General features: G+C 44.4%; 1 protein-coding gene across 3 annotated transcripts in view; it reads right to left on the bottom strand.

Annotated features, from left to right (window-relative positions):
* Window positions 1–60: 60 nt before the first annotated feature.
* Window positions 61–13070, bottom strand: part of med13a (mediator complex subunit 13a) — a 67922-nt gene continuing 54912 nt past the window's right edge. For all 3 annotated transcript variants that reach the window (XM_046409810.1, XM_046409811.1, XM_046409809.1), the window contains 15 exons: window positions 10813–11735; window positions 10058–10225; window positions 9351–9574; window positions 8968–9157; window positions 8270–8684; window positions 7666–7897; window positions 6437–6628; window positions 5400–5623; window positions 4657–4799; window positions 4384–4542; window positions 3170–3358; window positions 2681–2820; window positions 2297–2461; window positions 1440–1540; window positions 61–1205 (listed from right to left, as the gene is read on the bottom strand). In XM_046409810.1, coding sequence (XP_046265766.1) covers window positions 1073–1205; window positions 1440–1540; window positions 2297–2461; window positions 2681–2820; window positions 3170–3358; window positions 4384–4542; window positions 4657–4799; window positions 5400–5623; window positions 6437–6628; window positions 7666–7897; window positions 8270–8684; window positions 8968–9157; window positions 9351–9574; window positions 10058–10225; window positions 10813–11735 — 3598 coding nt within the window. In that variant the 3' untranslated portion in view covers window positions 61–1072. The remainder of the gene's footprint in view (window positions 1206–1439; window positions 1541–2296; window positions 2462–2680; window positions 2821–3169; window positions 3359–4383; window positions 4543–4656; window positions 4800–5399; window positions 5624–6436; window positions 6629–7665; window positions 7898–8269; window positions 8685–8967; window positions 9158–9350; window positions 9575–10057; window positions 10226–10812; window positions 11736–13070) is intronic.

Below are 13070 nucleotides of genomic sequence, written 5' to 3' on the forward strand. Positions count from 1 at the left end.
CCTTGTCCAATTGCACATCACAGTCCCCCTCCCCAAAGCAATAAACACAACCACAGGAAAATAAGTTGACGCACTTTATTCCTAAAACAGAAGCCACACCACCAACTGCTGGCATGGCATTCATATATAATTATTTATATATATTGCCGTTTGGTTTTTGTGTCTAAATGTGTGGTATAAAATACTATATACAACAATGTACCTCTTTATTTGAACACAGTGAAGTTCATTGCTGTACAAGTCATGTGTAGCTACAGCTTTGCTGTAAGTCCTTCATGCTCAAAGGCATGGAACATAATTCTCCACTCTAATTCTTCTGTACATTGTGACAATACAAATATTCTGTCTCCATTACAAAAAATAATACTCTAAAAGCAACCTACTGGGACTTTATTTCATTTTTATGGGATTTTTTTTCCTGGCTGTTTTGTAATTAAGACGATTAGATATATCTTAGACCAATTGCTTTAAAGCAGGAAGGTGATATAAACCTTCTCCATTTTTTATATATAAAAGAGGTTAAGAAATAAGACAAATTATACATTTAAAAACTTACAATAAATAAGATAGATGCAGGCATTTCATTTGGATACTATTTCATCCAAAGGAATAAAAAGGAATTTCAGGTCTTAAAACCAAAGCTCCATTCTGATCACATATGTCCCTTTTCTTCCAATAACTTTACAGATAGACTTGTCTCTCCAATACAGACTGGCCAATGACTGTGCTGCCATGCTACATACCATGACAACCAATCTGTCAATCTCTCACGTTCATTAATTGCGGTTCAACATCTGGTTTTCCCCTCTTCTTTTTTCCCTTGTCTCTATGTGCATGTCTCTGGATCTGAGGGACAGGACTGTCTCATCTGGTAACAGTCACGGGGGAGGGGAGACAGGACCATCTCAGCTTAGAACAGCCGTCTAATCCCGTCTTTGAGCAAGATCCCACTCCATACTCTGGTCTGGTTCTTGCGGTTTTCTTCAGTCTTGATGAAAACCCCCCTTTGGAGTTGTCACATTCCTCTTCTCTGAAATGTTTGCGCTACACCGCCATCCCCTCTAAACGTTGGTTACAACATGTTCATGATGAAGTTGTACATCTGGTTGAGCACCACAAAGTGAATGGGTAGACATGATCGTCGGTCCTGTGTGGCTGGGTCACACGTCAGCCAGGAGAGGGCGTTGTACTGCTCCAGCACAAATCTGGTCAGGCATGCAAAAGAGATTTGGTTACTCTTTAATTTGTTTTATATAGGCTGACACACTGGGTTTAAAACAATAAGAAATACCTAAAATGAACCTTTATTTTTCAAAATTACCCCCCACCATCCCAAAAATAAAATAAAATCCCAATGAATTCTGCAAATACAAAAAATCAGGGTGGTAATATTATTTTGTGCAATTGACTTGTGGCGGATGTGTTCTGGTGTTGTTTACCTGAGAACATCTGAGGTCTGATTGGAGTCGAGGGGGTGGGAGTGTTTGCTGTGCAGTAGTTCATCTGATTGCACTGAAGACACATGGAGGTGCAAAGAGGCCTGAGAGAGGGAGCGCAGGGAGAGAGGTGGTGTCAGTAGCAGTAGAATGAAGTCATTAACCTTTTATTACATCTCATCTAAATAATTACAGCTCTTTTCACAAAGCAGTGAGGGCGGCAGTAAGCCTTGTTTCTTGTCTGTACTTAATTCGGTTGCACACAAAGGCTCAGTTAGAGGCAACAACATTTCCTGAAGTCACACGGGCAAGAAAACTTCGACAAAAAAAGATTTGCTGTTCACTAATCGCTTACACTTAAACTGCAATTTTTGAGAGGACAGTTGTGTATGTAGAATTGCGTGCTGTGCTATTTCTTGGCCCGGAGCACTGCTGAGCAGGCTTTCCAGGAAATCAGCAGAGACTCCAGTAACTTACTGCACCAAACCGACAAACAGTCCACCATATGCCATGTGTCATTTTTACACTCCCTTTGGCCAAAGCCAGGCTAGCCCCTTTCTCCTCTTTCCAGTGTTTATGTTAAGCTAAGGTACTTAGATGCCGGCCGGAGTTTCAGTTAATGAAAAGACACAAAAGCGGTATCTCATCAAAGAAGCATATTTCCCTAAGCGTTGAACTACCACTTTAAGGAAAAGCAATTTATATCCACACAGTTAATTTTTGCTGTATCCCTAATTCCCCACGACCTCCCCTAATTGTTCCAATATATTGCTGTGTTCAGCTAGGAAAAAGAACATTTATTTTTGACAGTGTGTAAAAAAAATATTAAATAAACATGTGAGATGGTCAGAGCCTGGTACCTTGAGGAAGAGTGGACACTGGTTCTGAGCTTGAGGACAGGCTGACCAGAACCAGTCAGGAAGTGGGCCGGCTTTAGCCGTGGAGACAAAGTAGCCGAGGGCCAGAGGCTGCTGCAGGAGATTAGGAACCTCTTCATGAGACTCCATACGGTCTGTACTCTGTCCCTACAAGGAAGAAACTCGAGGTTAGCTCTGTTTCCATGTGTCATATCACATGCTCTGCTGTGCGTCTTTTGACATACTAACAATCAGACTATGCTGTGTTGTTATATTCTGCCTCTTTTATCAACAGACAGAGGAACGGGAGACATGAGGCATGACATCAATCAAAGGATGTTGAATGTTGCACCACCACCAATGGCCTGCGTGTACATGTTGTCTCACCTTACTGCCGTCACCTCCGTGGTGGTAATGAGAGCCAGGTGAGTGTACTGGTGAAGTGGTGGGCGAGATGTTGATGATGTCTGGGTCCAACTCGTTCTCCTGGTCCAGCAGGTCAAAGATCCCAATAGTGTCAGACCCATCTGAGGAGATTCAGGTAAAACAATAAAACAGGTTGGAATGTGATGACATGATAAGACTTCTCTTAACTGTTTAACTGAAAATTATCTGGAAAAAAATATATCTGCACAAAGATAATAGGTTTGAGGGTGCTGTAGACGCACTAAGCGCACACTACTACACAACAGGCTGTTAATAGACTGGAAAAGTAAACAGGAAAGATTTGGAAATAAACAACAAATTAAAGGGGAAGACGCGGTAATTGCTGCATTTCCCTTTAACATCAGTGACTTTGTTTAATGTCTAACAAACAGGATGAATCACACTGAATTAAGGTAATGTCTGCAAGACAGAAGAAGAAGCACTGCTGACCAGTGGTGGCATTGAGAATGTCGATGTTGGGGTCGATGTTGGTGTAATTGGAGCTTGCCACTTGGACAAAGGCGGAAGTGGGGAAGACCAGGATGTGGGTGCACGATGTGTCCTGTGGGGTGCTCAGCTGGGACGTCTGCATGTTCAAGGTGGTGCTGCGGCCAAACACCGAGCCTGTCGACACAGAGTCTGATGGGATGCACGGGGGAGGGGAGAGAGTGACAGAATCAATAAATGGCATGGCTAAGAACAAGGAAACCAAATGTCATAAACTTTATGTCTAATATCTTTGAACTTTTCTATGACTGGTCAAATTCTCCGTGTTTGACCCAAAGACTTCGTATAACTCACAAAGGAATATAAACAATATGATCAGGAAACTGAAACTGGTGTTTCTTTATGATTTGTTTAGTTTTCCTCTACACAACTAGTGATCTGATCTGAGATCTGATCTGAGTTACTGTGTACCAGGAGAAAACTGAGCAAATTTAATTTCGTTGCAACATATCGATATGAATGATAATATATTAAAATCTAGTGGGTTTCAAATAGTCCTTTTCAAGTATAGCATTTAAACTGAATGAAATTACCATTCAAATATTAATATGTGTTCATTTAACATCATTGATTGTATAAGCTCAAATCGCAGTGGGAGGCTTCCACAAATTGAGTTCATAATGAAAAAGGAAAATAGATTTAAAATGTCGCAACAGCTGTCAACAACTCTCTGCAGTTTAAATTACGTGTTACGGTGATGTAAACCCCTCCAGTCATAGTCATCAACACAGTCCTGCTAATCTCTTTCAGCTTTTTAAGGAAGGAGATGTCTGCAGCCCAGCATCGCTCAACACAATCCTGTATGATGCACTGACAATCCCCCACTCGTTTCCCAAAATAAACCCATTGATCTGGCTCTCCATCACACGGCTTTGAGATCAATGGGCATCTGAGAGGCAGTGCTTTATGAGCGAACGGTACATGATCTACCCTGCCATCAATCTGATCTGGACAAGGAGGGGACATGCATTGTGATATGCTGCTGCCATCCATCACGCCTCCCTCTCTGTCTCTCACGCTCTTTCACATGCGCGCACGCACACACACACACACACACATACATCAGCGCTGCCTTTCTTGGTGCACTTAGATGAGAAATGTACATTAAAACAGATAGTACGTTTATTTATAATGTTTGTCATGTCCACACACTGTACCTGGCATGATGATAAAGGATCCCTGGGGCTCCATGGCAACCAAGCACACGCTGAGGATGCTGGGAGTATCTGAGGCGGAGATGCCACACATTCGACACATTTCCTTCAGACGGCGACTCAGTGACTGGAGGTTTCGCCTGCTCAGCAGAATACTCCAGTCTGGAACATCAAGGGATGAATGAACAAGTGACACACTGGTATGAAAGGCACTTGAATGCTCCCACTTTTTTTTTTGGTCATGAAAAAGCATTTTAGCATGATAGTGCTCCTTACCTTTTAACTCTCCGTGTCCTATCCTGCCCAGTCGTCCAATCACCACCCTCCAGGGGACTGATGTCATTTGTACCAGTCCCAAGCACCAATCCCACAGCTTCTGCAGGCCGAGCCGCCGAACAGAACCTTTTTTCCTCCGTGCCCTGCAGAACATGCATTGACGCGTCAAAAACACAAAAGTATTCACAATAAACAGAGTATGTACATTGTGGTTGGCTGTAGTCAGTAAAGCTGGTTTAAAAATTTCTGAGCTCAAGTTCATCAGACATCTTCAGGTGAACCTCTCAGGAATGCATGCAGACCATGCCTGTCTGGCAGCTTTCATTTTGCTATCAAGTGGACACCTTTAAAGTACTGGTGGCCACTTTCACACACCTTCCGTAATGTCACAAACATTTGTTGTGCAGCGGTGACTGATGGTGGGATATTGACAGAGAAAAATGAACCAGTCAAAAATGTGGAGGATCATAGAAAGGTGCTCTCAAACATGTGTAAGGCTATGGTCTTCAGAGAAATGCAATGGACCAGACTCTTAAAATTACTTTCACAGTAACTGTGCGATAAAGAAACAGTGCAAGACAGCTAATAAATTATTTTTCTTCTGCCATACCTGTTAACTTACAGGTCTTGACTCTGTACTTCTAGTACACAGTGCTTACTAACCTCAGCACAATCATCATGATTGCTGTGATGACAATGAAGAATGTCTGGTTCTAATAGCGTGCAGATGCTGGTAGTCCTACCTGTTGGGAACATCTACGTTGATGATGCAGGTCTCCAGGAGTTCCCCATACAGGTCAGTGCACGTAGCCAGGAGCCAGCGCTGGTCATGAGACAGACAATATCCCACAAACAACACGTTGTATTTCTGCGACGCCTCTCCAGATGTCTCCCCGAGCTCCGTCTGCTTGTCTTTTACTGGTGCTAGAATGAACGGAGGTGTGTACAGACGCAGACACTCCGGCCTCTGGAAATGGGGAGGTGAAAATGTCAGAAGAAAGGATACATGTTCGGCCCTTCCACACATATGGATAAAAATCAGACATGATCCAGATTTGAACATTTTGCGCACGTCTGATTGGCTCATTTAGTCTTCAGTCCAAATTTCTGCTGAGTTCACATTCCAGGTACCCTTACAAGACAAACTGTCCCTTGGGCCACTCTCATTGTACTATCCATATCCCAATTCTCCCAGCAAGGCAGCTCAATGTTTGCCAGTGTATTAAAGGGAAAAGGTAGCACTGGCTGTAAGGAAGTCAACTGAATTAGGTCCTGATCTAAAGTGCCCTTTTGTTTAAACCTGGAGTCCAGATCCTATTATGGAGGTCTCAAAGAGCTAGCCAAGCAGGTAATGGAAAGAAAACTCTGGAGTAGCAGAGGGTTACAAGTTGGTCCCGCTCCAATAAAAAACTACAAGGATGGTTAGCACTAAGAACTCTATATCTCGTTGTCTTCTTTCTTTTCATTGGCAGACTGAACACAGCCGGGGCAAAAGGCTGGGTCATGTCAGGTCAGGTTTGTGTCTGGCCAAAGGGCTCAAAACAACTAAAACGCTGCTGCCAGGGCCACAGTGTCAGCCTCTGTCTGCTTGCCTATTGATCAGAGGACAACACTACCATGTTGATGCCAACACACACAACCTTCAGGTCAATGCTACCTATCAGCTAAGAAGCTGAACTGCACAAGCACACTAGCTCAACACCTTTGTCTGCTTCACAGATGGACCACGTCAAAGCAACAAGAGTACAACTGCTCCACTTTGGCCAAATGCTGCATTTACCTCTGGGATCTTCAGTGCGGTGTCAATGGCCAAGCCCGGTCCGAAGCCTGTCAGTGACTTGACGTTGGTGGAGGTGGGCAGTGGCCGTCTGCACTGAGCGAAGACAGAAAAGGCTAGAGACTTGAGGTGCTGGGCGTAGATATGGCGGTCTTCGCCTCGTACTGGCTGAAGCAGGTACTGGCAGGGGACAATCTGAGGTGAAAAAGACAAGCTGTTAGACACAGGCAACCCAAGTGTAACACTCTCTCTTCCACAATGCTCCTTACAAAGGCAACATGTACTACAAAGAGAAAAGTGGTGAGTGAGCAGTTTCTATGAAGACCACATCATCATTTATGTTTTATGACTGTCGTGTATCAGAAGCACTGAGTGTATCGAATATCGCTTTAACATACTATAAATGTGGTCTTCATAGAAAGTGTTACCAGAACTTGCATAAACATATAGTGAGTGACCAACATATAAGGAGCTCTGTACATTGTAATCCAATCCAATCCAGCTCTGTTTAAATTAGGGCCACCTGCTAAACTTCCATGACTCTGATCAACCTCATCTTGTCAGTCGAGGAACTGCACTTTGTTTCAGCTGCATCACTGCACACAGAGTAATGCTGCATAAGAAGAGCACGACAGGCTGTGAACTTTTACAAACCAAGTTGCGTCCCAAATGATTTGGGTATGGCCCTTGTATCAACACAAGCACTGTAATTATTGTTGTTGACTTTTTTTTTTAAACACTGGTGTAGTACTGTTGGATTGCATTATATCATGTTTATGAGCCTCTGTAAATACCTTATGTTAAGACCGACAAAATATGAGAAACACATTCCAATATAATAAAAACAAACACAACACTATAAAAATACAACCATGGAGCATACTTTTAAAAACCATAGAACTCAATACACATATACATATAATACACATACATGACGGTCTTATATATAACATAATATAAAACATTCTAAGTAAGGTAGTATTTATCATTATTGTATTACACTGTTAAGTGTCTCTTCTCCTCACTTAGTGATCATGAACACTTTACTACTTTTGATGATGATGGATATGTCAGCTATGATGCCGCCGGGTGTAATCTGTTAACCACTAATTGACATGCTGACATTTTATACACAATTAAGGCATTCACTTGTGCAGTTAACTTGATAATGAAGATGATGATAATGAAATGGGCAACAATGAAAATGTAGCTCTCCCGAGAACTGCACTTACCTGTACAGATATAGAATTGCGGATGTGTGGGGGCAGGAACTTAAGCATCTCAAGGTAGCAGCGTAGCAAACCCAGTGTCCACACACTGGAGTGGGCCGGCACTGGCCCAGGGCCACCATCAGCCTCCTCATAGCTGAAGGGGTCCACAATGTAAACAACAATGGCAGGTGGATATGTGATGGCGTGGGACTCCCCGTCCGTGGGCACGCCTACCTTCTCTCGTTCCAAAGTGCTGGGGAGAGCACAAAAAGACACACACACACACACACTGTATAATCAAACCAGTCTTGTTCTTGGCTCTGTTCTTAGTTTTTGAACTGAGCTTGTGAATGTCTGAGTCACATTCAAGACTCCTGAAAACCACATTTACTGTATCTCTACACCATAAGTGTCGCTTGGCAACCTCTTTGCTAAAATTCAAGGAGTAAGATACATTTTGCTTTGCAGAGTTCAAAGTAAATACAATATGGAATTATACTATTATTGTGTCTTTCACAGTATTCAGGTAGTTCTTAACAGTGAATTCACATCTTTAAATGATCAATTACATTCTCCTTTTTTTCTTTTGATACTGACAGTGTGCATTCTATGTGTCCTAAAGTACCTTTCAGGAGGCTCTGTGGGCCCCTGTGCCTGGCTGCTGGAGTTGTCCCCTGAGGTGCCAGTATTCTGGGTACCAGCCTGCTGTCCCAGCTGTCCACTCTGCGGGGCACCTCCCTGGCCCTGGCTGCCCATGCTCCCAAAGGGGGGAAAAGAAGTGTGTTTTGCAGAGGGCATCCCACTACTACCCTGGCCTGAGGATGTCCCCAGACTGTTAGACGCAGAGCCATTTGCAGACCCACTGTTGCTGTTGCTGTTGTTGGGAACGGAGGAGCCTGCAGTGTTCACTGAGCCTTGCTGGGCCACTGAGCTGGAGGTGGAGCTAGACAGTTGTGTGGATGATGACTGGCTGGACAAGGGTGAGGGACTGGGCTGTGTGAGGAGGGAACTGTCCAATGGTTGTGATGCGAGGTATGGAGCTAAAGGGAGAAAGCACACCACAGAAATTTATTAACCCTGAACAGTGAGAAAATGAAGACACTCCATGTATTCCATTTCAACTTCACCTCCTTCACTGATTTCAAGCTCTCTTTCAAGCAGTCAAGGCTCTTTATCTTTATAGTTTTTTTTTAACTAACCCAAGTGGCATCAAAGATCATAGATGAGCAACAAAGAATTAACTGAGCCAAGGACTGAGCAGCTGAAGAACCATGAAAAAATGAAAACTGCTACAGTTATCGACAGGCTGCAAAAGACATGTACCGAGGTTGTGACGGCACACTTGTGCATAGAGTTTGAGCTTGGTGAAGGCATCGCTGTTGCCACTGGCAGCCTTAAGGAACCAGTCGCTGACTGGCTGATCCATGACGGTCTTGGCTCCACTGCCACCGACGAGGACTATGCCATCAGGGTACCCTCTGGAAATGGGCCGGTGCTGGCCAAGTCGACATGACTGCAGAACAACACAGATACAGGCAAACACATAATATTTTTACATGTTACCATTACAAGATAATTTTTCAATCATGAATTAAGTCTTAAATAATTATGCATGATTAATTGCCAAAACTGATGTAAAAAAAAAAGTAAAGCTGTGCTGACAGCACTAATGCCGAACTGTTTGCACCCCCCGTGAGAGTCTCTACCTCGTAGACAGCGGTGAGGTCTCGGAAGAAGCTCTTGGCACCGCTGAGCAGGGCCTCATTGTCAGGACAGACCACCAGGTACCCAATGTCCCGCTGGGAGCCAAAAGGATCCAGCAGCAGTTTCTCCCAGTAGGGTAGACCAAACGGAGACAGCACCACAAAGTCATACTCATAACCCACCAGGAAAGTGGGAATGGGCAGGGGCTCTGGAGACTCATCTGTGCCTGTGGTAGTGGAGTGGAAGAAGGAGGAGGAGGAGAAAGAGAGAGGGAAAACACATGTGGAAGGAGGCAGGAAGACAAAGAAGGAAAGAGCTGTGAGCAAGTGTTATTCACAGGTAACTGCCCCCACACCCCAGTCCTCCTGCTGCACTCCACTGTGCATCAGAATGTGAGGCCACTAAATGGTGACAGCTCCTCCCAACAGAGCTGACATCTGGACCACAGCAGAGGGACCACACTGCTTATTGATCTGACAACAGCCAGAGTTTTCCTACCCGGAGACACACGTCTCAAATGTCACGCACACAAACACCAAATGTCGTTATCACCCTCACAGTCAAGGATTTTGAAAGACTTTACTTTCAAGAAGTTTTTCCAGAAATCTTAATCTCACAGAACAATCTGAAACGTCAGTAACAGTAACAACGCATCAGTCAGAACTGTCTATCAAGTAGATAAACTTCCCCAGCTTGTCCCCACATTTACCATAAGAGCCCCGTCCAGCCATCTTGTGGAACTGCTGCCAGGTGAGGGGACCCTGAACACCCCACGATCTTACTGTCTTCTTCTTCTGAATTGCATCCTGGAGAAGAGGCTGGAGGGAATACAGCACATGCAGGACATCCTGAGAGCATAGCCCACTCACGTCCACCGCTAGAGAACAGATGAGCAAAGAGGAGGTTAAAGATCAATCACAGCATAAGAAACTCTACATTTAAAGCAAAAAATAAACACAGAGCAGATGTGTCCGTTAGCTACACTTAGTTCTTGTTAAAAGTCTTGATCTGCAATGTACAGTTTACAGGTATTTGAGTTTGACTTAAATGATTAATAAGCATGTTTCCCAAATGATAAGCTGAAAGTGAAAATACTAACAAATATTACAGATTTTAAAACAAATCTAATTTAGTTTTTAACATTTGATGAGCATTTAGTGAGATCTCTGATGTGACAGTTTCACTTGCATTGAAAAATTATTTTCAAAAAGTGACAACATCTCAAAACAAAACAATCAAAGGCAAACTATTGGCACCACATAAAAAAAAATCTTTTTTTATTTTTATTTTTTGGCAGCACTTTGTCGCATGAACCCTGAGAAATGCATTTTATTCTTGTGTGGTTTTGCTTTCATGTTTTAGAAATATTATGAATATGTGATTATTTAAATCAAGCAAAAAAAACAATGAAAACCTGGTGTAAATTTTGGCATGCATGAAATTTTAGAACGCCATATTTCTCACCGTTTTGTTTGGCCCAGTGGTGCAGGCAGGTGCTCTTGACCAGTGCCTCGTCCACTTTGCCACCTGACATGTTGTCCATGAACTGCCTTCCGTGCTCCAGGGCCATGTAGCAGTCACTGCGGTAGTCCCTCTCCTCCACCCGAACACAGGGCGGTACAGGAGCCCCACCTGTTCCCCGCGTCACTATGTCACGCTCCAGGGTTAAAATGGGTGAAAAGGGGTTGGTACACTGGTCCTGCAGGAGGAGAATGAGCTCATCTGGGACACGGTCACCTCTCCCAACTCCGGTTCTCTCCAGCGACGAGAGCCGCAGCTCCTCAAAGCGCTTTTCTGCCTCTCGGCTGACATCCGAGCCACGGCCGATGATATCCAGCTCGTCCTCCAGGAAGAGTCCCGAGCCGTTGCCGTAACGCCGGTTGACCACAGCGCTGAAGCCACAGCTGCAGGGTTCCTGGGCTTCGCCGATGGGGTCGCTCAGGTACACACCCACATCAGCTCCCTTTATGTTCATGTTGCACACGCAGATACAGCAGCTGTCAAAGTTGCAGTCTTTGAAGAGGTTCATGACCGACTCGGAGAGGATGAGGGTGACGTAGAGGCTGTGGGCTTCGGGGATGGAGGGTACAGTGGCTGGCTCGACTGAGTTCAGCGGTCGACAGGTGGAAGGGGTGGACGCAGGTGAGTACAGGTCAGAGTTCTCGTACTTGAGCGAACCCTGGACGCTGGAGGGGCCCCGAGGTGTGCGTGGGGTGCGTGGCGTACGTGGGGTTGGTGCAGAGAAACGTGGGGTGGCAGGTGAAGGCAGGATGCCTGCGCCACTGTTACTTGGTGGAGCACTGTTTGACATGAAGGGTGTGTGGGTCTGGGGGGTGTATGTCTGGATGTAGTCCTGGTCCATGGTGCTGCCCACACTAGGGATGTTACTGAAGAAAGAAGGACAAAATATATGATAAGATAAGACAAACCTTTATTAGTCCCACAGTGGGGAAAAAAACCCTAGTTAGAGAAGGGACTAAAAATGAAAGATGGCATGACAGTATCTGACAGTGGGAGAGTCCAGGAGTCCATTCGAGGATTCCTGTGATCCCCAACCAAGCCATGTGTACAATCAGAAATTATCTCTATGAGACAATAACCATTTTATCACAGCTTCCAATGTCAACCTTTTTAATTTTCCATGTCCTCCAAAGAAAAAGCTCAGCTGTACGGCTAATTGAGGCATGAAAATAATGAAGACGCCCTGCAACTAGAACACAACTAGAACATATTTTAAAAGCAAAAGCAATGTTAGGTACAATGCTTCTAACAACAGTATACTGATATCCAACTGTCTCACTGCATTTGTGAAGAAAGTTTGAGTAATAAGGCAGTAGGCCACACGCACATTCACAACAAAAGGAATGCAGAGTGGGTTTAAACGGCACACATGTTTACACGTGAGAGAACAAGAATGTGGGAGACAGAGAGAGAATGAGCAGAGAATGAGGTAGCGAAAAGAAGCAGCAGGAGAGAGAAAGACATTCAATAAACATTTCAATGAGCGTCCCTCTGAGGTAGAGTTTATTTTGGGGCTGGCAAGCGACGGTGAGGAAAGCATGAGGAGGGAGAGACAGAGAGCGCGAGAGACGGAGGGAGGGTGAGCACATCATGTCCCAAGCTGTATGTGGGGAACAACTCCTGGCACAGACCCATTAGAAGGAAGTCCCAGCACCACTCTGCCACTCTCTCTCTCTCTCTCTCTCTCTCCCTCTCTCCCTCCCATGGCATGTTCAAGCTGGGTTACAGAGGCGACGGCAGCATAAGCACAACATTATAGGATCTTTACCCACGTCTCTTTGGACAAGCTTAGTCAAGTGCAGACATCATTCCCTTCCTGCACAGACCACCTTTACCAGGCTTAGCACTCCAATTACACACTTAATAAAAAAGGAAATAATAAGCCCAACTCACATTAAAAGCATTTAAAATGTGACCACCTTTGTTGCTTGTTCTGCTCTGTGCTTACTGACATGCTCCAGAGTATACTAAAAAAATCTTAATAATCATCAGACAAAAGTATAGCCCCACAGTTGCAATTAGCTCTGCTGCAAAAATTAATTCCTTCTTATTTAAAAGTCAACCCAGCTCAACCTCAACCTCGTGGATAAACTGCATGCTGACACATCGCTCCTAAGCTTGTTGTGAGCTACACACCTCTCCTTGCTTATAAGCCAATCACACCCAAATGCTTTGGCAATTGCTTCAGGCCAGTTTGTTTG

Source organism: Scatophagus argus, chromosome 14 (genome assembly GCF_020382885.2).
Source record: "Scatophagus argus isolate fScaArg1 chromosome 14, fScaArg1.pri, whole genome shotgun sequence".
In the NCBI taxonomy this organism is placed as follows: Eukaryota; Metazoa; Chordata; class Actinopteri; family Scatophagidae; genus Scatophagus; species Scatophagus argus.